At 46.9% G+C, this 26,358-nt stretch overlaps 1 protein-coding gene across 2 annotated transcripts in view; it reads right to left on the bottom strand.

Moving 5' to 3' along the window:
- The window catches only part of adamts17 (ADAM metallopeptidase with thrombospondin type 1 motif, 17), a 524,080-nt gene that overhangs the window by 208,053 nt on the left and 289,669 nt on the right, over nt 1-26,358 (bottom strand). For both annotated transcript variants that reach the window (XM_078241579.1, XM_078241578.1), the window contains exon 11: nt 6,357-6,458. In XM_078241579.1, the coding sequence (XP_078097705.1) occupies nt 6,357-6,458 (102 nt within the window). The remainder of the gene's footprint in view (nt 1-6,356; nt 6,459-26,358) is intronic.

Consider the following 26,358-nt stretch of genomic DNA (forward strand, 5'->3'; position numbering starts at 1 on the left):
TTGCACGCTGTACAAAGCATTCGTGGAGAAGGAAACGAGAGTGCAGAATGTAGTGTTACAGTGATAGCTAGGGTGTAGAGAAAGATCAACTTAATGAGAGGTAGGTCCATTCAAAAGTCTAATGGCAGCATGGAAGAATTTGTTCTTGAGTCTGTTAATACGTGACCTCAGACTTTTGTATCTTTTTCTTGATGGAAGAAGGTGGGAGAGAGAATGTCCAGGGAGCGTGGGGTCCTTAATTATGCTTTGCCGAGGCAGCGGGAAGTGTAGACAGAGTCAATGGATGGGAGGCTGGTTTGCATGATGGATTGGGCTACACTCACGACCTTTTGTAGTTTCTTGTGGTCTTGGGCAGAGCAGGAGCCACACCAAGCTGTGATGCAACCAGAAAGAATGTTTTCTATGGTGCATCTGTAAAAGTTGGTGAGAGTTGTAGTTGACATGCCGAATTTCCTTAGCCTCCTGAGAAAGTAGAGGCATTGGTGGGCTTTCTTAACTATAGTGTCGGCATGGGGGGACCAGGACAGGTTGTTGGATACCTAAAAACTTGAAGCTTTCGACCATTTCTACTTCGTTCCCATTGATGCAGACAAGGGCATGTTCTCCTCTACGCTTCCTGAAGCCGATGATAACCTCCTTCGTTTTGTTGACATTGAGGGAGAGATTATTGTTGTCGCACCAGTTCACCAGATTCTCTATCTCGTTCCTGTACTCTGTCTCATCATTGTTTGAGATCCGACCCACTACGGTGGTGTCGTCAGCAAAGCTGAAAATCGAGTTGTAGGGGAATTTGGCCACACAGTCATAGGTGTATAAGGAGTATAGCAGGGGGCTCAGGACATAGCCTTGAGGGAAACCGTTGTTGAGGATGATCGTGGGGTAGGTGTTGTTGCCTATCCTTACTGATTGTGGTCTGTGGGTTAGGAAGTTCAGGATCCAGTCACAGAGGGAGGAGCCGAGGACCAGGCCACGGAGTTTGGAGATGAGTTTTGTGGAAATAATGGTGTTGAAGGCTGAGCTGTAATCAATAAATAGGAATCTGACATAGGTGTCTTTGTTATCCAGGTATTCCAGGGTTGAGTGCAGGGCCAGGGAGATGGCGTCTGCTGTGGACCTGTTCCAGTGGTAGGCGAATCCAGGAGGCTGGAATTGACTCATGCCATGACTAACCTTTTGAAGCACTTCATAATGATGGATGTCAGAGCCACCAGACGATAGTCATTAAGGCACGCTGCTTGGCTTTTCTTTGGTACTTGGATGATGGTCATCTTCTTGAAGCAGATAGAGACCTGAGATTGTAGATGTCTGCGAATACCCCCGCCAGCTGATCTGCACAGGATCTGAGTGCTTGTCCGGGTACCCCATCTGGGCCAGTCGCTTTCCGTGGGTTGGCCTTCGAGAAAGCTGCTCTGACATCTGCAACGGTGACCTCAGATACAGATCATCTGAGGCTTCCAGGGTGGAGGGCGTGCTCTCGCTGACCTCTTGCTCAAAACGGGCATAGAATGCATGGAAGTCATCAGGGAGGGGTGCTTTGGAGCCAGCGGTTTTATATGCCTTCATCTTGTAGCCTGTTATGTCTTGCAGACCTGCCATAGTCGGCGGGGGTCAGTGTGGCTAGCCTGGGAGCTTGGTCCGGTACTCTGTCTTTTGAATCTTTGATGGATTTCCTTAGATCATATCAGGCTTTCATGTATAGGTCAGGGTCGTCTGACTTGAACACCTCAGACCTAGACTCCAGCAAGCAGTGGATATCCCTGTTCACCCATGGTTTCCGGTTGGGAATCATGCGGATTTGCCTCTTTGGCACACTGTCTTGTACACACTTACTGATGAAGTCAGTTACTGTAGTGGCGTACTCGTTCAGGCTGGCCGCAGAGTTTTAAAATACTGATTAGTCCACTAACTCTAAGCAGTCCCGTAAGAGATCATCCGATTCCTCAGACCAACATTACTCGACTTTCTTTGATGGATTCTCCCGTTTCAGTTTTTGCTTGTAAGCCGGGAGCAGGAGCACAGCCTTGTGGTCTGATTTGCCAAAGTGTGAGCGGAAATAGAGCGGTCGGCATGTTTGATATTTGTGCAGCAGTGGTCTAGGATATTTGGGCTCTGGTGGAACAGGAGACGTGTTGATGGTAAATTGGTAGTACGCTCTTGAGCTTGGCTGATTGAAACCTTTCCTTCTGAACCATATCTGCAGCCACATTTACCTCTGGTACTGTACTGTTCTTATAGAGACCAGAGATAGTACTGGGAGTAATTCTAAGATTCAACTCTTTATAAATCATTCACACCATTGTTCAACACCCTCTTCAGGCTCCCAGTTTAATATCTTCCTCTTTCATTGATTCAAATTTGACATTTTTCATCCTTTTCCCTTTTCAGAGAGTGGGACTTTCCGGCCGTGATACTGGTGGGCATTACCGCAGGCGGGACAGGAAAACGTAGAAAGCCGTTAAAAGTCAACAACTCTCCAAATTTTCCCGTCCCGCCTGCGAGGATGCCTGCCAGTGTCAGGGTCAGAAGCCCCTACCCTTCCGGTCCTTTCTCACCAGTGGGATCATCCAGCCCTGCCAGAGATGACCCCCTGCGGCAGGTTCCCCAGTGCTGGGGCTGGTGAGCCATGCAAATTGCCATTGAGTTTGGCAGGACCAGAAAATCCTGTCAGTGGCCAATAGCCACTGCCTTGGGAAAACCCATTGTGTGTGTGTGTGTGTCTGGGGGTGGTCTGGAAAATCCCGGCCGAAACCTTTTGCACCTGGGAAGTTTCAACAGGATTTGAGCTGAGGCAGGAGCAGACATGAGGAAATGTTACAGAGGAAGGAATTAGCAATGTTGCTGATGGAGAGGGTACGGAGTTGGAAACTCTGCTCAGGGTCAAATAGAACACTAAAACTGAAAACAACAGAAGCAGAATAAATCATAGAAACCCTACAGTGCAGAAGGAGGCCATTCGGCCCATCGAGTCTGCACCGACCACAATCCCACCCAGGCCCTACCCCGCATATTTACCCACTAATCCCTCTAACCTACGCATCTCAGGACTCTAAGGGGCAATTTTTAACCTGGCCAATCAACCTAACCCGCACATCTTTGGACTGTGGGAGGAAACCGGAGCACCCGGAGGAAACCCACGCAGACACGAGGAGAATGTGCAAACTCCACACAGACAGTGACCCGAGCCGGGAATCGAACCCAGGACCCTGGAGCTGTGAAGCAGCAGTGCTAACCACTGTGCTACCGTGCCGCCCTTAAAAGCATCATTAACAGCAATTAGCAACATTTACTTGGCTGCCCTGTGCAGTTTTTTTTGATAGATTTGACTCCCAATTTATTCCTACCAATCTGTCCTTTAACCATATTTCCTTCCTCAGCACAGAAAAGGAACAGAAGCAGTCTTGCCAGCTGCTGTGTTCTACACAGACCATGTAATTTTTACTGTCAAGACAGGATACTCCAATGGTGTAAAATGCTCCATCTGCTGGTCTGACCAAGTTATAACAAGTTGCAGAAGACTTGCAGAATCTCACTAGCTGTCCTGTCTGGAGACAATACACATCTCTTTAACCTGTGCTTCATGCTCCCTCCACTCACATTGTCTGTGTCTTTAAGACCTGGTTGGGTGTAGAGATTCGCATTCTAATCAGTATTCTGTAACTTGATTTTGTGTCTCTGTGCCCTGTTTGAGAGCAGATTTCCACTCCATCTGACGAAGGAGCAGCGCTCCGAAAGCGAATGGCATTTGCTACCAAATAAACTTGTTGGACTTTAACCTGGTGTTGTTAAAACTCTTACTGTGTTTACCCCAGTCCAACGCCGGCATCTCCACATCAAGTTATAACAAAACAGGAATGAATTGTAATACCACATCAGGCTGGCCTTTGAATTGGAACTCCACATAACTAAAGCAACTCCACAATTTTAGAAGTTTCTGATCGACAAGGGCTCCTGTTTCACCCTGAGACTCTTTTCCATCTCCATACTCGGTGAATTTCGCATGGTCAATCCATCTAACCCACACATCTTTGGCATGTGGGAGGAAACCGGAGCACCCGGAGGAAACCCACGCAGACACGGGGAGAATGTGCAAACTCTACATGGACAGTCATCCAAATTGAACCTGGGTCCCTGGTGCTGTGAGGCAGCAATGCTAACCAATCTGTCACTATGCTGCCTCTTCTATCTACCTCTTTGTCTAACACTCTCTTTCTCTCTTCTGTTTGTCACCCTCACTGATTTAGTCACCTTTTATCAGAGGAAGTCATTAATGAGATTGTTGCCTGGAGTTTTCACAGGATAAAAGAATCATCTATAATTAAATGAAATAGTGAAAAGATTGCAGTATTTAGAAGCATAAGTTGCACTCAGAGCTACTTCACACCTGAGCATCATGATTTTTTTATGTTAGTTCAACAGTCACTTCACCCCCAGCAGTGCCCATTCACAGATCTGGGCACCGTTCCAAGCTGAGACTTTGGGTGGACCACCTAGCCATGGCCCAGTTGAGGCCCTGCAGTGGGCAATTAATGTCCATTCAAGAGACTTATCCCGCCAGCCTTTCGATATAATGGGTGGTGGGTGGAAGGAGCTGGTGCACCATGTGCGGCACCATGGGCGGCACGGTAGCACAGTGTTTAGCACTGCTGCTTCACAGCTCCAGGGTCCCGGGTTCGATTCCCGGCTTGGGTCACTGTCTGTGTGGAGTTTGCACATTCTCCTCGTGTCTGCGTGGGTTTCCTCCGGGTGCTCCGGTTTCCTCCCACAGTCCAAAGATGTGCGGGTTAGGTTGATTGGCCAGGTTAAAAATTGCCCCCAAGAGTCCTGAGATGCGTAGGTTAGTGGGTAAATATGTGGGGGTAGGGCCTGGGTGGGATTGTGGCCGGTGCAGACTCGATGGGCCGAATGGCCTCCTTCTGCACTGTAGGGTTTCTATGATTTCTATGATTTCTATGATGTGCAACCCAGCAGCTTTAACCCCGCGGATTGCTGACCAGTAAAAGTAAGGGTAGCCTCTCTTGCTGGGCTTCCAAAGCCAATTATAGACCCCAACCCCCACAGATTTGGTTCTCCTCATGCCATCAGCAGCACTGGCAGTTGACAGTATTCCTGTGTGACGCAGCCAGAGGGCAGTCTTCAATCGGTCAGTAGCTATGGAGCCAGACTTCCTCCTGCAGATGGATGGGAGTCTTATCTCACCAGGGCTGAGGTTTAAAGTGGGGCTCAGTGGAGGTGGATTTGCCCCTGGGGCATGGGGAGACGACTCTGAGATTATAATCAAGCATTGTGCCCCTGACATTCTTGTTTACTCTCTCTGTGTCTGTCGCTGGTGGCTCTACATCAGCCTGACCTTTGGCCTCCAAACTCTAACTTTTTATAAAACTGTTTTTCAGCACGAATCATTCTTTCTATTCTGTCACTGGCACTCTTTTCACAATTATTCCAATTTCCTTGTTCCTTGTCTCTTCCAGAATCACAAATAGTTCCTTCCCCTGAGAGAAACAGCTCTAATTAAACTGAAGACGAGAAAAACCCTGCCCACCAGACACACAAGATGAAAAGTAAATAGTTTTCTGCCCCTCAGCCCTGCAGTTCAACTCAATGTCAGGCCTCAGCTCAGAGTTCATCCCAGAAACCTGCCCCTCACAGCTTCCGGCTGCTTCTCTTTCATGAATGTTGCAATCGTGCTTGACACACCTTGGGTTTCCATTTCCGCGAGGGGTGCACGTTGCTGAGGCAATGAACTGGACACTCTTTCGCTCAGCTAGAGCTACGGCCAAATTTCCACACAAACTCTTCAGAAACCCGAACATTAATCCTCCAACAATTCAGTGACAACAAGGAGTGTAATCAATTCCTAATGGATGAGTGGCTGGGATGTCACAGGCAGGGGAGAGATTGCCAAGAAATGAGCCATTCTTACAACTTCTTAAAGTAAGTGATGATTTCTGCAACAGCAAGTGAACCAATTGACTATTTACTGCTGGTAGTTTTACTTTTTAATTAGCTCCAATGGACTGCTGGATTCATTTGACTATAGAATGTACCCAAGGATATGGTCTCAGTGTGATGAACATGCCCCAATACCCCAAATAACACCCCCCACTACCCGCCCTGCCCCGGCCAGCGCAGTAGAAGGGGCTTCCCTCAATACCCATAAAATGTTTTGGGAAGGACAGGCACTCGAAGAATAATCATTTGAAACAGTACATGGTTTGGAGAAATACCGTCCTGCCAAGTTTTGTGGAATGGTGTAGCAGGATCTGGGTTAAGTGACTCTGTGACTGCAGCATATCAATACACAGTAATAAACCCATTTCAGTGTGAACCTAGTGGACTTTTACACATCTCTCACTTACTTTGTCAACACCACACTCTGTACCGTCCAGCGGAGGATCCAATTTGGTTTTGCACGGTTGATCCCCTTCGACCAAGCACCACAGGCCAGCACACATTAAATGCTGCAGTAAAAGGAACATTATTGGTTAGATATTGGGGCCATCGTATTTCAAATCGCTGAAGTTATCAGTCAACAGAACAAACATGTTAGCAATATGTAATGAAGTGAAACTTCCCATCCTGTAATGATAAATTAATGTCCAGAAATATTAATGACACTAAGATTGGTGGCATAGTGGACAGTGAAGAAAGTTATCTCCAATTGCAACGGGATCTTGATCAATTGGGCCAATGGGCTGACGAATGGCAAATGGAGTTTAATTTAGACAAATGTGAGGTGATGTATTTTGGTAGATTGAACCAGGGCAGGGCTTACTCAGTTAATGGTAGGCGTTGAGGAGAGTTACAGAACAAAGAGATCTAGGGGTACATGTTCATAGCTCATAGCTTGAAAGTGGAGTCACAGGTGGACAGAGTGGTGAAGAAGACATTCGGCATGCTTGGTTTCATCGGTCGGAACATAGAATACAGGAGTTGGAATGTCTTGTTGAAGGTCTACAAGACATTGGTACGGCCACACTTGGAATACTGTGTGCAATTCTGGTCATCCTATTATAGAAAAGATATTATTAAACTAGAAAGAGTGCAGAAAAGATTTACTAGGATGCGACCGGGACTTGATGGATTGAGTTATAAGGAGAGGCTGGATAGACTGGGACGTTTTTCCTCTGGAGCGTAGGAGGCTGAGGGGTGATCTTATAGAGGTCTGTAAAATAATGAGGCATAGATCAGCTAGATAGTCAATATCTTTTCCCAAAGATAGGGGAGTCTAAAACTAGAGGGCATAGGTTTAAGGTGAGAGGGGAGAGATACAAAAGTGCCCAGAGTGGCAATTATTTTACACAGAGGATGATGAGTGTCTGGAACAAGCTGCCAGAGGTAGTAGTAGAGGCGGGTACAATTTTGTCTTATAAAAAGCATTTAGATAGTTACAGGGGTACAATGGGTATAGAGGGATATGGGCCAAATGCGGGCAATTGGGATTCGCTTAGGGGTTTAAAAAAAAAGAGCAGCATGGACAAGTTGGGCTGAAGGGCCTGTTTCCATGCTATAAACCTCGATGACTCTATGACTCTATTAGTAATAATGAATGGATCTGCATCGCTGTTGGTTACAGGTAATCCAGCTGATAAGAGCAGGAACATAGAATCAAAACAAGGCCATTCACCCCCTCATTCCACAATTTAGTTAGATTATTGTTCTGTATCTTAACTCCATCTACCTGCCTGTTTCCATAATCCTCACCACCTTTGACAAATAAAAAGCAGCATCTCACGTTTTCCCTCAGTCCCACCACAACCTTGAACAGATCCACAGTTTGCCCGTCACTAACATAAGGATAAACTACACAGGCAGCAGGGTGGAGGTTGCCTGGTAATCACAGCCTGGCCAATTCTGTGTTCGGGAATTGGAGGAGACATTCCACTCTTCTCCAACCCCATAAAAACAATGGAATTGAGTTTCTCTTCAGCTGTGAATGGATTTCAAAACAGCAATTGGAATCAATTTGATAAAATAGGATCACCAGTCATCAGGACACAGTCAAAATTCCTGAAAAAATCATTGCTAAAACTGGTAGCAGCTTCTAATTAAGCATCCTCCACAACCATCTGTCACCCATAGAATTAGTTGGGGGCAGCACATTAGCAGAGTGGTTGGCACTGCTGCCTCTCAGGGACCTGGGTTCAATTCCAGCTTTCGGTAACTGTGGAGTTTGCACATTCTCCCCTTGTCTGAGTGGATTTCCTCTGGATACTCCGGTTTCCTCCCACAGTCCAAAGATGTGCATGTTAGGTGGACTGGCCATGCTAAATTGTCTCTAAGTGTCCAAAGATGTGTAGGTTAGGGGGGACTAGTGAGGTAAATACGTGGAGTTACGGGGATGGGGTCTGAGTGAGATGCTCCGCTGGAGAGTCGGTACAGACTCAATGGACCGAATGGTCTGCTTCTACACTGTAGGATTCTATGACTCTAATACAAGTTCAGATTGAGACTTTCAATTTATTTCCATGGTTGAGGTCCAGCATAAGCCAACTCCCGGTCAGGTTGGCAGCTGGTTGGAAACTGGCCGTTTGCCTTCACCCGTGAGAGATTGAATAGGTTGGGACTTTATTCCCTGGAGCGTAGAAGATTGAGGGGAGATTTGATAGAGGTGTATAAGATTTTGATGGGTATAGATAGAGTGAATGCAAGCAGGCTTTTTCCACTGAGGCTAGGGGAGAAAAAAACCAGAGGGCATGGGTTAAGGGTGAAAGGAGAAAAGTTTAAAGGGAATATTAGGGGGGGCTTCTTCACGCAGAGAGTGGTGGGAGTGTGGAATGAGCTGCCGGATAAATTACACAATGAACTTTTAACATTTAAGAAAAACTTGGACGGGTTCATGGATGAGAGGGGTGTGGAGGGATATGGTCCAAGTGCAGGTCAGTGGGACTAGGCAAAAAATGGTTCGGCACAGACAAGAAGGGCCAAAAGGCCTGTTTCTGAGCTGTAATTTTCTATGGTTCTATGGTTCTATGGTCACAATGCATCTCAGTCCGGGTGCTTTCTGCTGTTGTTTAACGCCTCGGCAGATACAGAGTGGTGTCTTCCAGGTATCAGCCTTAGATTATGGAGAACTCACTTGATTCTGGATCAATTCCATTCCATTCCATAAATTTGAGCATTTAATCTAGATTGACATTCCAATACAGAGCTCCTTCCATGGTCAACAAGTCCTGGCATTGGACTCACACCTGGAGATTCTGGTCCAGCAGTAAGGGCGTTGACACTGTGTCACAAGGCTTCCACACTTCCAAAGTAATTAATTAGCTGTGAAGCACTTTGTGACATTCCGAGGTCAGGGAGAAAAGAGTTGTAGAAATTGAGTTTGTTAAAATTGGTGGTAAACCAGAAATTAAATTTAAATGATCAGCATTTTTACTTTCTGTATTATTCCATATTCCATCCCGCTCAAAAAAAGGTGCGACATTCTGGACGGGATTCTCTGCCCGTCTCCCCTCCCCAGGCGTGTTTCTAGGCAGTGGGAGGCGGGCTGCATTTGACCGACAGTGGGATCTTCTGCTCCTGCCACTGTCAATTAATCCATCCCACGCTGCTGGGAAGCCTGTGATGGGAGTGCACCATCGGCAGGACAGGAAGACCCCAGCAGAAACCTTTCTCCCTCAAAAGTTCTGCTGCTGCTCATTAATTGTTTTTATTGTGTTCCAGAGAGCAAGAACCACTTCCCAATGGAGGAAATTAAAACTTCAGTTAGTAATCCAGTGATGTGGACTTTGTTCAACGATAGAGGAACTAACACAAAATCTGCTCACCATTCTGTCCTGTAACTACTGACCATTTCAATGTTGACAACAGATGGCTAACCAAGGCTACCACGTGGACTGAAAAGTATTCAAATAGGCGTTCCTCATATTTGTCAGAAACATGTCTCTGTTAATTCAGGCTGTGTAGATGGATGTTATCATTGTCACACTGCAAGGGTTAAATACAACTTAGACTGCAACTCTAGCCATGGAACAAAATCAGCTGGCAGTCATACAGGCCACTCATCAGCGACCACGACATAGAATTGTTCAGTAGTTGGACATTTGACCCAGTGTGTCTATGTTTGCTCTGAAAGAGCTACCCCCCCGGCAGTCCAACCCTCCCACATTTTACCCTCAACCTTACATTTTTTCCATTTGAATATGTATATCCACTTAAGTATATTGTTGCCAAAGCAGTGTCAAACATGCCATAATAAAAAGCAAATTACACAATGAAGTAATATTTATTTTCCATTGCACATCACAAGAATGTCGAGTGCTGGAATCATTGATGTTTTTCTCTGTGAATATTAAAGAGAAAACGGAAATATTAAAGAGTCACCTTGCCTACTGATCAGTTGCACTGGGAAAGCAGGGAGATTTCAGTTTGCTTTCAGTTATTTTTCCAGACTCCACTAGTGGCAGCCAGCTATCACAGCAATGTCCTCTCCGCACCTTCCATCCAGGAACACAACATTGGCCCCAGCCTGGAATACCAGTTACTCTTGGGCAGCCAAACCTCGCCACAGCACAAGCCACATGGAAAATCTAACCCAGTGGGTTCAGCAACATCAGTGAACCAGGAGAAAAGCCTGGCTTTGACCAGTCATATAATGAGCACAAATTAGAATATAAACTGCTCTAATCCTCTGTGCTGCCTAAGTGAACTCAAGGTAAAATTTGCATTAAAAACAGATGTAGAAGCAACTTTAATATTTTGTGCAATTTCTACATTAGCCAGAGATACACAGTGCAGATATTTTCTCCGTAAGAAGTCTCACAACACCAGGTTAAAGTCCAACGGGTTTATTTGGTAGCAAAAGCCACTAGCTTTCGGAGCGCTGCTCAAGGAGCAGCTACCAAATAAACCTGCTGAACTTTAACCTGGTGTTGTGAGACTTCTTACTGCGTTTACCCCAGTCCAACGCCGGCATCTCCACATCATGATGTTTTCTCCACCATATATGGTTTTTAATAATCACAGGTAAACAAGAAACGGCTTACCCTTTTGATACAGCTTTTCATGAATTGTAAAATTCACAGCACTGAAAGCATTGTGTGCCTGTGCCAGCTCCTGACTCCAGTTGTCTAATTGGGTCTTCTAGATACTTTACTCACAAAACAGTGTATCCCCACTGGTAAAGTACAGTCTTCCCTGCACCCTGTTTTATTCACCCTCTTTAAACACTTACACAATTCCTTTTTAAATGGTGGTGGGGATAGTGCTGGGGCAGTGAGCAGATTGTAAAGAATCCACATACCTGCACAAAACCACAAAAATGTTCAAAGTTCCAAACCTGTCTCGGTGAAAACAAGACCCTGTTTTTTTTTTAGGCAGCTAACGAAAAATCCAATTTTAAAACTGAATGGATGTAATTAACATTTGAGAATAAGGACTAGCATTTGCAATGTTACTTGGAGGGACTCAAATTTTGAATGGTAGTTCTATTTTCGAACCTTCCCTCTATGACTTGCACTGCTAGTTCCCAACAAAGCAATGAAATGGAGCAGAGAATACTCTGCATCAGGAGGGGAGGTACCAGCCATGAGGCAGAGCAAATCCATCCTGCGTTAGTGCATCCCAACAGGTCGAGTACAGTCTGTGTATCCCTACAGGTTGAGTAAAGCTAGTTTTAAAAGTTTAAAGTTTTAAAGTTTAAAGTTCATTTATTAAGTGTCACAAGAAGGCTTGAATTAATACTGCAATGAAGTTACTGTGAAAATCCCCTCGTCGCCACATTCCGACGCCTGTTCAGGTACACTGAGGGAGAATTTAGCATGGTCAGCACGTCTTTCAGACTGTGGGGATCCCGGAGCAAACCCACGCAGACATAGGGAGAATGTGCAAACTGTGTGCGCACAGTGACCCAAGCCGGGAATCGAACCCGCGTCCCTGGCACTGAGGCAGCAGTGCTAACCACTGTGCCACCCTACATACATACCCCCACTGGGAGAGAACATTCAGTGCGCCCCCACTGGTCGGGAACAGTCAGTGCGCCCCCACTGGGAGGGAACAGTCAGTGCGCCCCCACTGGGAGGGAACAGTCAGTGCGCCCCACTGGGAGGGAACAGTCAGTGCGCCCCCACTGGGAGGGAACAGTCAGTGCGCCCCCACTGGGAGGGAACAGTCAGTGCGCCCCCACTGGGAGGGAACAGTCAGTGCGCCCCCGCTGTAGGGAACAGTCAGTGCGCCCCCGCTGGTAGAGAACGGTCAGTGTGCCCCCGCTGTAGGGAACAGTCAGTGCGCCCCCACTGGGAGGGAACAGTCAGTGCGCCCCCACTGGGAGGGAACAGTCAGTGCGCCCCCGCTGTAGGGAACAGTCAGTGCGCCCCCGCTGGTAGAGAACGGTCAGTGTGCCCCCGCTGTAGGGAACAGTCAGTGCGCCCCCACTGAAAGGGAACTGTCAGTGTGCCCTGCTGGTAGAGAACGGTCAGTGCGCCCCCACTGGTAGGGAACAGTCAGTGCGCCCCCACTGGTCGGGAACAGTCAGTGTGCCCCCACTGAAAGGGAACTGTCAGTGTGCCCCCGCTGGTAGAGAACGGTCAGTGTGCCCTGCTGGTAGAGAACGGTCAGTGCGCCCCCACTGGTAGGGAACAGTCAGTGCGCCTCCACTGGTAGAGAACGGTCAGTGCGCCCCCACTGGTAGGGAACAGTCAGTGCGCCCCCACTGGTCGGGAACAGTCAGTGTATCTTCACTGACAGTATCCCCACTGGTGGAGAACGTGCAAACGCCACATAGTTACCTAAGGCCAGAAAAGTAAACCTAGTCTCTGGAAACTCCCAGTCTCCAAAGAGAGGAAGAGAGAGTTACTCCTCTCTCTCAACTCAAAAGCAGCACCAAAGCTTGAATATTCACCCAGTCATAGAACTTTAACTATCAACCTAATGAAGCCCTACTCTGCAAAATCCCAGAGGATAACACTCAAAACAGAGGAATAGCATTAGTTCAGATTAAAACAAACATTCTACCAACTGGAAGCAATTAAGCTGCTGCAGTAATACAGGATGCTGACTGTAGACAGAACAGCTCTGAGTCATAGAACTGCGACAACAGATCCTGCACAAGAACATGACGCATTTCTTTAAAGCACAGTATTGGGCGGCACGGCGGTTAGCACTGCTGCCTCACAGCATCAGGGACCCGGGTTTGATTCCCGGCTTGGGTCACTGTCTGTGCGGAGTTTGCACGTTCTCCCTGTGTCTGCATGGGTTTCTTCCGGGTGTTCCGGTTTCCTCCCACAGTCCAAAGATGTGCGGGTTAGGTAGACTGGCCGTGTTAAATTGCTCCTTAGTGTCAGGGGGACTAGCTAGGGTAAATACGTGGGGTTATGGGGATAAGGCCTGGGTGGAACTGTGGTCGGTGTAGACTCGATGGCCCAAATGGCCTCCTTCTGCACTGTAGGAATTCTATGGAAGCACACAACAGGTGTGAAAGGTCACAGAACATGGGAGGGACGGCCGACACCATTGCCATCACTGAGTTTGAGGAGGTTGCAGCTGAGCTGGCTGGGGAGGAGAGTGATTGTTCCTGTGAGGAAGGAGATTGGCCTCTCCCGGCAACAAGTACAGATCACAGCTCCATCACTTCATCAAACTTTGACAACCTCTGAGTCATGCAGTCTTATATTGCTCACGTTCATCAACTGAAACTCTTTTCTCTATTTTTGAGGCACATTAAGGCCTACAGGCAGCCAAACAACAGTCTGAGCCCCCAGGCCACGGCCAAAGAGGGAGCTCTGGAAGAACTGTCACAGTGTTCATATGCACCCTCCACCAGCGCAGAGACAAACGCCTCTCGGTGGGGCACTGCTCTAGATTAGGCTCAGGCTCACTTTCTGGCGAACACCTCACTGGTATGTCCCCACAGCAGTTGGAAGCAGGGACAGTCCAGGTCTCCGCATTCAGACAGCTGGTGGAGACCAGCCAGCCACTCAGTCCGAGTTAGATGATGAGCCTCTAGGAGTGGCTGCCAACTCAGCTGGAGATGCAGCAATAGCTGGTGGACCATCAGGCAGAGATTGAAATCACTCAGCAGATTAGAGTGAACAATGGAGGAATCCATTCACATTCTTTTGTGAATACATTTGATGGTTGTGTGAATGTTTTGGTTTTGTACATAGGAATCCTCTTCTGCCGAGGTTTAACCATCCTCCCATTTGGTGATATTCTCCCACTGAGAGATTAACATTCATGTCATGTCAACATCAGTTGAACTACTCTCGGCACGATTGTGTGAATTCAAGGAAATTGTGTTTAAATCTTTAATTGAAGTGTGTGATGTAAGCATTTTTAACCCTTCTTCCATGTGGAACACCATTAAGTGAGGGAGAATTATCAGCATTAATATTCTGCTGGCATTTGTGTCTCCTCAGTGGTAGTGGCAGCAGGTAAGTCACACACGGGAGGAATTCCCTCGGTGCGTACTCATCTCAGCAGTATTTTCATCATGAGAATGCAGCAAAAGCGTCAAGTCTTCTCTCACATTGCTCTTGTTCCTCAGGGACTCTCATTTCCCAGTGAGTGCATTCACATGGCACCACAGACCAAAGCAGAGATTATAGCTGGTCATTTACGAGCCCAGAAATGTGAATACAGGACTCGTTCTTGCTGCAAGTGGTTGGACATCCCCGAGATGAAAGTGAATGGCAATGAGGGCTAGGACAGATGAGGCTTTATGCCCTCACTTAACTTTACTCTTCCTGAAACCTGTCAGCAATTAAAGTATCATGGGCACATCTCCCACGTCACCCTTCCTCATACTGACCCCTCAGCAAGCCTCCTGAGCTTCCAATCTTCTGATGAGCTCTCATCATTCTCCAATTAGCCCTCTGGCAAGGGATCACTGCTTTAGTCTCCAACACCATGTCATTAACTCTTCCCGAAGATGTGACATATGTGATGTACCAGATCTCAGGACAATTGCAGACATGTCTGTCACTGTCTCTCATTTGTAAATAGGAGACTCTTCTACGATAAACCCTAGGTCTGGTGAGTCACCTCATTGTCTGGCTCTCTCCTCCTGCTCATGCTCACGCTCTGGCTCTCCTTGATTATGTCCCTCAGTGATGTCTCCTGCTGGAGTTGCACTCAACAATGCCTCTCCCTCCTTCATCTCTTCCATTACATTAGGACTCTGACAAAGGCCGCAGTGAGCCCTGCGTCTATTTTTCCTTTTGCCTTCTCTCTGAAGTGAAACATTGAAGACAAGAATGATAAAAGCTCGAGAAAATAAAGCTCTGAATATGAAGCCAATGGAAAATTTAAGGTGCACAGCTTTTCCTGCCTCATTTGCACATTGGCTGATGCAGCCTTATCTCTGAGACGCCAACACGCACAATGAGGTGGCCAAGTTGGTATCCCAGAAATGTGGCATGAGTCCCATGTGGAACGATAAGGTGTAAATGAGATGAGTGTCTGTACTCCAATCTCAGATATGGCATGCTAATGACCAATCAATTGACTGGCCTTGATCGATAGAATGCCATGTTTTGAAGTTTATTTATTAGTCACAAGTAAGGCTTACGTTAATACTGCAATGAAGTTACTATGCTTTAAAGTCTACATTCCTAGATATTACTCTTGAGATGCAGCCAGTGTGATGCGAAAGCACCGAGTTCTGACAGTTTTAACAGTGTGAATGAAAACACTGGCACTCAGTGGCTTTCTTCCCAAGGAGATCTTCCTCCTTTCCAACTAAGCTGACTCCTGTTCACTCTTGCGGCACCGAGTGAGAGGGCACCCCCAGCAGGAGCCTCTCAGCCCAGCAGTGCGATCCTCCCACACAGACTTAAGACTCCCCAGCAATCAGAATCACTGTTACTTTTGTTCTGATGATGTGGAGATGCCAGCGTTGGACTGGGGTAAATACAGTAAGAGTTTTAACAATACCTGGTGTTGTTAAAACTCTTACTTTTGTTCTGAGCCAGAGCCAGTACTGGAGTACAGCAATATGGTGGTTCTTCATTTTTATCTCCAGACAGAATTTGACACACCCTCTCTCCATGTGCCATGAAACTCATGATGTGTAGGTCGAGCTTCCTCTTGTTGTTCTACAGCCTCCCCCTGGGTACCATTGTTGTTGTGATGAATGTTTTTACCCTCCTCCCGAGCCCATCACGTCTGAAATGCCCATGCCCCATTTGGACCTCTCTGCACCCTATCTAGAGGCTGTGTGCACGGTCACCTAACGAGGTAAACCGCCCCAAGAGAAGTTTACACACCCTCCCCCTTCATTACATCTCTCCAATCTACAGGCTGCAGATATCTCCAGTTAGCATCACCATTCCCTCTGTAGTCCAGTACCAAGACAGCCAAGCCATGGACAGCCACTGTCTTGCCAAAGATCCCCACATTCCATGAACAAATAAACAAAAACCTGAAGTCCTTCATCCTTGGTATGATTCTAGTAAATCGCTGTCTCCAAAGTTTTGACATTCTTCCTAAAGTGTGGTGTCCAGAATTAGCCACAATACTCTACCTCTGGCCTATTAAGTGTTTATAAAGTTTTAGCCTAACCTCCTTGCTTTTCCACTTATGCCACTATTTTTAAAGCCTGCATGCTTTTTAACACATCTTAAAACTGATTAATAATTTGTTATTTTATCTCCAAATCTATTGGCAGTTCAATAAAAAATATGGAAACAAAGGCTTCAGCACTGCAGCAGATGGAGCAAGCTTTCTGTAGAGTGGAAGGCTTCTACATGATTAACATTTCATGTGTTCTAGATTCTGGTTCCCCATAATAAATGTTTCTACTCGTTTAAAAAACGCAGGAATTTATTAACATTTTATCACATCGTCAAGATCTCAGTAAACTCCTCTGAACCAATAAATTACACGCACAGTTACTTTACAGGCACTCACAGCAGGCAATGTTTTATACAGCACGGCCCCACAAATAGCAAATGAGGCAAATGACCAGCGATTCTGTTTTAATTTGGTGGTGTGGCTAAGGCAGGTGGTTGCGCAGGACACAGATTCCTGTTCCTTTGCAGATAATGGCATGGAGGCACAGTGGTTAACACTGCTGCCTTGCAGCAGCAGGGACCCTGGGGTCGATTCCAGCCTTGGATGACTGTCTGTGTGGAGTTTGCACATCCTCCCCATGTCTGTGTGGGTTTCTTCCGGGTGCTCTGGTTTCCTCCCAGTCCAAAGATGTGTGGGCCAGGTGGATTGGCCATGCTAAATTGTCCCTTAGTGTCCCAAGATGTGTAGGTTAGATGGATTATTCATGGTAAATGCATGGGGTTACGGGGATAGGGCAGGATGTGGGCCTGAGTAAGATGCCTTGTTGGAGAGTCGGTTCTGACTTGATAGCTGAATGGCCTCCTTCTGCACTGTAGGAATTCTGTGTGTCTACATGCACCTGATCAGGTAGGTGTCGATATTATATCTCACCTGGAGGATCGATCTCTAACCACGCAGCACTCCTTTGGTAGTGCATCAAAGGAAGTCAGGGAATGCATCAAGGCAAAAGAGAGAGCCTATAATGTGGCAAAGAGTAGTGGGAAGTCAGAAGATTGGGAAGGCTATAAAAACAAACAGAGGATAACAAAGAGAGAAATAAGGAAGGAGAGGATCAAATATGAAGGTAGGCTAGCCAGTAACATTAGGAATGATAGTAAAAGTTTCTTTAAATACATTAAAAACAAACGGGAGGCAAAAGTAGACATTGGGCCGCTCCAAAATGACGCTGGTAATCTAGTGATGGGAGACAAGGAAATAGCTGAGGAACTTAATAAGTACTTTGCGTCAGTCTTCACAGTAGAAGACATGAGTAATATCCCAACAATTCAGGAAAGTCAGGGGGCAGAGTTGAATATGGTTGCCATCACAAAGGAGAAAGTGCTAGAGAAACTAAAAGGTCTGAAAATTGATAAATCTCCGGGCCCAGATGGGCTACATCCTAGAGTTCTAAAGGAGATAGCTGAAGAAATAGTGGAGGCGTTAGTTATGATCTTTCAAAAGTCACTGGAGTCAGGGAAAGTCCCAGAGGATTGGAAAATCGCTGTTGTAACCCCACTGTTCAAGAAGGGAACAAGAAAAAAGATGGAAAATTATAGGCCAATTAGCCTAACCTCAGTTGTTGGCAAAATTCTAGAATCCATCGTTAAGGATGAGATTTCTAAATTCTTGGAAGTGCAGGGTCGGATTAAGACAAGTCAGCATGGATTTAGTAAGGGGAGGTCGTGCCTGACAAACCTGTTAGAGTTCTTTGAAGAGATAACAAATAGGTTAGACCAAGGAGAGCCAATGGATGTTATCTATCTTGACTTCCAAAAGGCCTTTGACAAGGTGCCTCACGGGAGACTGCTGAGTAAAATAAGGGCCCATGGTATTCGGGGCAAGGTACTAACATGGATTGACGATTGGCTGTCAGACAGAAGGCAGAGAGTTGGGATAAAAGGTTCTTTCTCAGAATGGCAACCGGTGACAAGTGGTGTCCCGCAGGGTTCAGTGTTGGGGCCACAGCTGTTCTCTTTATATATTAACGATCTAGATGACGGGACTGGGAGCATTCTGGCCAAGTTTGCCGATGATACAAAGATAGGTGGAGGGGCAGGTAGTATTGAGGAGGTGGGGAGGCTGCAGAAAGATTTAGACAGTTTAGGAGAGTGGTCCAAGAAGTGGCTGATGAAATTCAACGTGGGCAAGTGCGAGGTCGTACACTTTGGAAAAAAGAATAGAGGCATGGACTATTTTCTAAACGGTGACAAAATTCATAATGCTAAAGTGCAAAGGGACTTGGGAGTCCTAGTCCAGGATTCTCTAAAGGTAAACTTGCAGGTTGAGTCCGTAATTAGGAAAGCAAATGTAATGTTGTCATTTATCTCAAGAGGCTTGGAATACAAAAGCAGGGATGTACTTCTGAGGCTTTATAAAGCACTGGTTAGGCCCCATTTGGAGTACTGTGAGCAATTTTGGGCCCCACACCTCAGGAAGGACATACTGGCACTGGAGCGGGTCCAGCGGAGATTCACACGGATGATCCCAGGAATGGTAGGCCTGACATACGATGAACGTCTGAGGATCGTGGGATTATATTCATTGGAGTTTAGGAGGTTGAGGGGAGATCTGATAGAAACTTACAAGATAATGAACGGCTTAGATAGGATGGACGTAGGGAAGTTGTTTCCATTAACAGGGGAGACTAGGACGCGGGGGCACAGCCTTAGAATAAAAGGGAGTCACTTTAGAACAGAGATGAGGAGAAATTTCTTCAGCCAGAGAGTGGTGGGTCTGTGGAATTCATTGCCACAGAGGGCTGTGGAGGCCGAGACGTTGAGCGTCTTCAAGACAGAAATTGATAAATTCTTGATTTCTCGAGGAATTAAGGGCTATGGGGAGAGAGCGGGTAAATGGAGTTGAAATCAACCATGATTGAATGGTGGAGTGGACTCGATGGGCCAAATGGCCTTACTTCCGCTCCTATGTCTTATGGTCTTATGGTCTTATGGTCAATAGCTCTGAATCCAATATGTGTTCACAATTCAGGATGCAATTTGAAGCCATAACCTTCTGACTAAAGATGTGACTGGAATTAAATGAACCAAACTGACACCTATAAATCTCCTTAGGAAAATTTTCATTGAACTGAGTTGGAGTTTAACTCGGGGCAAGGAAGAAGAGAATTAAAATTAAGGTATTGGTTAACAGGAATGCACACACTTGATGAAAGCGCAGATCTTCCCCCAAAGATTTTAAGTGTCATAATGGCGAGAATAATGGAGTGATCCGCACTGGTCTCTCAGGTGCGCTCTGCACTGCAATCATCCCGCACTCAGTCACTTTTTGGAGAGTGGTGAGTTGCGTGCCCCCAATCTCACATTTCACTGGAAGACCTCCTCCCTCCCTGCTGTGGGCGGCACGGTAGCACAGTGGTTAGCACTGCTGCTTCACAGCTCCAGGGACCTGGGTTCGATTCCCGGCTTGGGTCACAGTCTGTGTGGAGTTTGCACATTCTCCTCGTGTCTGCGTGGGTTTCCTCCGGGTGCTCCGGTTTCCTCCCACAGTCCAAAGATGTGCGGGTTAGGTTGATTGGCCATGCTAAAATTGCCCTTAGTGTCCTGAGATGCGTAGGTTAGAAGGATTAGTGGGTAAATATGTAGGAATATGGGGGTAGGGCCTGGGTCGGTGCAGACTCGATGGGCCGAATGGCCTCTTTCTGTCCTGTAGGGATTCTATGATTCTTACCCCACAAACATCAGGAACGTTGTCACCCCCACTCCCAACAACACATGCCACACTAATCGGGGCATCAGGCCGCCCGAGGGGTGCCCCTGACATGCCACCCCATCATGACCCCCTCTATGATCTACCCCTATATGACTCCCCTGCATCGCCACCCCCATCATGGCCCCACCCAGGCCCCATCCTCCCCCAGCACTGCTCCCGACACACTTGCAGTGCCTTGTGGCCATTGCCAGAGTGCTCTGTTAGGGTGTCAGGTGGGCACCACCTGACCATGTCCCCCACCAGCCAGTGGGCATGACCCTGGCATGACCATCGCGCAACATCTGCGCTAGTGAAGACCTGTACCAATTCGCACCATTATGGTCCTGCACCTGAAATCAGGAAGATTCCATGCGCGGGGTTTGAATGGGCTATGGATATTTAAATACAACTTTCAATGGCAGTTTGCGCCATTAGAAAGAGGCTGGGAAGATTGCAAACCGCAAATCAGGTATTTATCTTCGCGCGCTATCTTCCCAGCTCGCCACGCTGATCACCGGCCGCAGCAAGGTGGGAAAATAGCGCCAAAAGCATCTTGCACATTTTTCAGTCCTTCTCACAGAATTTTTTTTTAAGTAATTGAATTCATATTAGGCTCTGAACATTGAATCAATGAGTAAGTGCAGGCTTCACTGGCATAGGAAAAAGGATTCTCCAAAAGCTACTAGAATTCTTTGTACACAAATGAGAACTGCACTCATCAGTAAGAGACATTATTAAAATAAAACTTATTTTTTTGTATTCCTATTTACTTCCTTTTGTAAAAACTTGCATTAAAATAACAACTTCCATGACATCAGGATGTACTTTTGAATTGTAGTCATTGTTATGAATTGTAGGAATTCATCACTCATCTGATGAAAGAGCAGCTCGTGATTCCAAATAAACCTGTTGGACTTTAACCTGGTGTTGTGAGACTTCTTATACTGTAGGAAATCTGTGTCCTCTTATTTTCAATCCTTTTACGAGCAGGAATAGTTTCTCCCTACCTACTCTGTCCAGTCCCCTCTCGATCAAATCAACTCTCAGCCTTCTTCTTTCCAAAGAGAACAGTCCTAACCTCTCCAATCTATCCTCATAACTGAAGTTTATCATCCCTGGAACCATTCTCATAAATCTATTCTGCACTCTCTCCAATGCGTTCACATCCTTCCTTGCACATGGCACTGGCAGTAATCCAGAGATTACTACATTTGCTTACGAATTTTCTCCCAAGCTCCCTAAATTCTGATTGCAGAACCACATCAAAGTCATTGGTACCAATGTGGACCACGACCTCTGTCTGTTCACCCTCTCCCAGAAGAATGTCCTGTAGCCGCTCAATTACATTCTTTACTCTGGTACCTGGGATTCAAAACAACAAGCTGGAGTCACATCTACTGCCACAGAAATGCCTAAATATTCCCCTAACAAATCTCCTATCACTATTGCTCTTCCTTTCTTCTTCCTCCCCTTCTGTAGAGCCAAGTTGCTCATGGGGCCACAAACCTGGCTCTAGCTGCACTTCACTTAGGAACCAGCACCCTCACCAGCTTCTGAAACAGAAAAATGATTTGTTACCATGACCCTGAGGGATGCCTGCACTACCTGCATGGTTCTCTCGGACTGCCTGATGGTCACCCTTTCCCTCTCTGCCTCTGGGCTCCTAAGCTGTGCAGTGACCACATGCTATCCATGAAATTCTCAGCTTCACGGTTGCACCACAGTGACTCCAGCCACGGCTTGAGCTCTTAAACCCAGAGCTCAAGTTTCTGCAGCTGGTTGCAGTTCCTACATGTGGTCTTCTAGGAAACCGGCAGCATCCATGAGCTCTTACATATTAGAATGCATTCCACTTGACCGAGCTGCCCCTTTCATATCTTAACTTTATTCCCTTACATTAACTTCATTTTATTTGGGTTACTTATGCTACTTTGTAATACTGGCGCTGGCTTTTTCTTACTCCTGGTGTTTCTCATTTTAATCCAAGCATCATTGCTACTTTAAAAATAACGCACTTTTCTAATTTGCAGCAACTTGAAGACATTCTCAACAAGTTTCTTACTGACCAATGAGCTTACGGTTTTCCTGTGATGTGGCTAGTTGTTTTGAACTCAGCGCGGGTCAGTTCCGAGGGGCTGAATAGTCCACTGCCTTTCCCACTCCCAACTAAGTGGAGTGCAGCTGATCCACTCTGGAGCCACAGACTGGATTGCATTGGATTTACCCACTCTTCTAGGCGGTGGTTACTGCCTCTGGGTCCTCTTTTCACACACTCTTCTGTTGTGTTAATTAGTCGTGTACTAATTCAGTGGGCTGCAGCACAACTTTCAGTCATTTCCACTGACTCTCACTTCAGTCCACTCGGTAGTGAAAGAAAAACTTACAGACATAAGCTGAAATCATGTTGCCATCCATGCCGGCGGGATCTTACGTTCCTGCCAACAGCGTACCCCCGCTGCGGGTTCCTGGCAGCGAGGGATGTGTTCAACAGGAAGCCCATTGACAATGGCGGGACCATGATAGAACATAGAACATAGAACAGTACAGCACAGAACAGGCCCTTCGGCCCACGATGTTGTGCCGACCTTCATCTGAAACCAAGATCAAGCTATCCCACTCCCTACCATCCTGGTGTGCTCCATGTGCCTATCCAATAACCGCTTAAATGTTCCTAAAGTGTCTGACTCCACTATCACTGCAGGCAGTCCATTCCACACCCCAACCACTCTCTGCGTGAAGAACCTACCTCTGATATCCTTCCTATATCTCCCACCATGAACCCTATAGTTATGCCCCCTCGTAATAGCTCCATCCACCCGAGGAAATAGTCTTTGAACGTTCACTCGATCTATCCCCTTCATCATTTTATAAACCTCTATTAAGTCTCCCCTCAATCTCCTCCGCTCCAGAGAGAACAGCCCTAGCTCCCTCAACCTTTCCTCATAAGACCGACACTCCAAACCAGGCAGCATCCTGGTAAATCTCCTCTGCACTCTTTCCAGCGCTTCCACATCCTTCTTATAGTGAGGTGACCAGAACTGCACGCAATATTCCAAATGCGGTCTCACCAAGGTCCTGTACAGTTGCAGCATAACCCCACGGCTCTTAAACTCCAACCCCCTGTTAATAAAAGCTAACACACTATATGCCTTCTTCACAGCTCTATCCACTTGAGTGGCAACCTTTAGAGATCTGTGGATATGGACCCCAAGATCTCTCTGTTCCTCCACAGTCTTCAGAACCCTACCTTTGACCCTGTAATCCACATTTAAATTAGTCCTACCAAAATGAATCACCTCACATTTATCAGGGTTAAACTCCATTTGCCATTTTTCAGCCCAGCTTTGCATCCTATCTATGTCTCTTTGCAGCCTACAACACCCCTCCACCTCATCCACTACTCCACCAATCTTGGTGTCATCAGCAAATTTACTGATCCACCCTTCAGCCCCCTCCTCTAAGTCATTAATAAAAATCACAAAGAGCAGAGGACCAAGCACCGATCCCTGCGGCACTCCGCTAGCAACCTGCCTCCAGTCCGAAAATTTTCCATCCACCACCACCCTCTGTCTTCGATCAGACAGCCAGTTACCTATCCAATCGGCCAACTTTCCCTCTATCCCACACCTCCTTACTTTCATCATAAGCCGACCATGGGGGACCTTATCAAACGCCTTACTAAAATCCATGTATATGACATCAACCGCCCTACCTTCATCAACACACCTAGTTACCTCCTCAAAAAATTCTATCAAATTTGTGAGGCACGATTTGCCCTTCACAAATCCGTGCTGACTATCCCGGATTAATCCGCATCTTTCTAAATGGTCGTAAATCCCATCCCTAAGGACCTTTTCCATCAATTTACCAACCACCGAAGTCAGACTAACCGGTCTATAATTACCAGGGTCATTTCTATTCCCTTTCTTAAACAGAGGAACAACATTTGCCACTCTCCAGTCCTCTGGCACCATCCCCGTGGACAGCGAGGACCCAAAGATCAAAGCCAAAGGCTCTGCAATCTCATCCCTCGCCTCCCAAAGAATCCTAGGATACATTTCATCAGGCCCAGGGGACTTATCGACCTTCAGTTTATTCAAAACTGCCAATACATCCTCCCTCCGAACATCTATTTCCTCCAGCCTATTAGCCTGTAACACCTTCTCTTCCTGAAAAACATGGCCCCTCTCCTTGGTGAACACTGAAGAAAAGTATTCATTCATCACCTCGCCTATCTCTACTGATTCCATACACAAGTTCCCACCACTGTCCTTGACCGGCCCTAACCTCACCCTGGTCATTCTTTTATTCCTCACATAAGAGTAAAAAGCCTTGGGGTTTTCCTTGATCCGACCCACCAAGGACTTCTCATGTCCCCTCCTAGCTCTCCTCAGCCCCTTTTTCAGCTCGTTCCTTGCTAACTTGTAACCCTCAGTCGAGCCATCTGAACCTTGTTTCCTCATCCCTACATAAGCTTCCCTCTTCCTTTTCACAAGACATTCCACCTCTTTTGTGAACCACGGTTCCCTCACTCGGTCATTTCCTCCCTGCCTGACAGGGACATACCTATCAAGGACACCCAGTATTTGTTCCTCGAAAAAGTTCCACTTTTCATCAGTGCCTTTCCCTGACAGTTTCTGTTCCCATCTTATGCCCCCTAATTCTTGCCTAATCGCATCATAATTACCTCTCCCCCAATTGTAAGCCTTGCCCTGCCGTCCGGCCCTATCCCTCTCCATTGCAATAACAAAAGACACCGAATTGTGGTCACTATCTCCAAAGTTCTCTCCCACAACCAAATCTAACACTTGGCCCGGTTCATTTCCCAGTACCAAATCCAATGTGGCCTCACCCCTTGTCGGCCTATCCACATATTGTGTCAGGAAACCCTCCTGCACACACTGCACAAAAAGTGCCCCATCCAAACTATTTGACCTACAAAGGTTCCAATCAATATTTGGAAAGTTAAAGTCCCCCATGACAACTACCCTGTGACCCCCACACGTATCCATAATCTGCTTAGCAATTTCTTCCTCCACATCTCTATTACTATTTGGGGGCCTATAGTAAACTCCTAACAACGTGACCGCTCCTTTCCTGTTTCTAACTGCAGCCCATATTACCTCAGTGTGCATATCCCCCTCAAAGTGCTTTTCCGCAGCCGTTAAACTATCCTTGATTAACAATGCTACTCCTCCACCTCTTTTACCAGCTTCCCTACACTTACTGAAACATCTATAGCCCGGAACGTCCAACAACCATTCCTGTCCTTGTTCTACCCACGTCTCCGTAATGGCCACAACATCGTAGTCCCAAGTAGCAATCCACGCCCCAAGTTCATCCACCTTGTTCCGGATGCTCCTTGCATTGAAGTAGACACACTTCAACCCATCTTCCTGTCTACCGGTACCCACCCTTGACCTTGATACCTTCCCCAATACCTCACCACCCTCAACACTGACTTCTGGACTACAACTCCTTTTCCCACTCCCCTGACAAATTAGTTTAAATCCCCCTGAAGAGCCGTAGCAAATTTCCCTCCCAGGATATTGGTGCCCCTCTGGTTCAGGTGCACCCCGTCCTGTTTGTAGAGGTCCCACCTTCCCCAGAACGTGTTCCAATTATCCACGTATCTGAAACCCTCCCTCCTGCACCATCCCTGCAACCACATGTTTAAGTGCACTCTCTCCCTGTTCCTCAACTCGCTATCACGTGGCACCGGTAGCGTACCAGAGATGACCACATGTTTTGTCTTTGCTCTCAGCTTCCAGCCGAGCTCCCGAAATTCCTGTTTTAAATCCCCGTCCCTTCTCTTACCTATGTCGTTGGTACCAATGTGTACCACGACTTGTGACTGTTTCCCCTCCCCCTTAAGAATCCGGAAAACACGGTCCGAGACGTCACGGACCCTGGCATCCGGTAGGCAACAAACCATCCTCGAGTCTCTTTTGCTGCCACAGAACCTCCTATCTATCCCTCTAACTAACGAGTCCCCAATAACTATTGCCCTCCCGCTCTCCTCCTTACCCTCCTGAGCCACAGGGACGGACTCAGTGCCGGAGATCCTCTCACTGCGGCTCACCACTGGTATGTCGTCCCCCTCAACCGTATCCAAAGCGGAATACTTATTGCTAAGGGGAACGACCACAGGGGATCCCTGCA

This window comes from Mustelus asterias, chromosome 24 (assembly GCF_964213995.1).
Source record: "Mustelus asterias chromosome 24, sMusAst1.hap1.1, whole genome shotgun sequence".
NCBI lineage: Eukaryota > Metazoa > Chordata > Chondrichthyes > Carcharhiniformes > Triakidae > Mustelus > Mustelus asterias.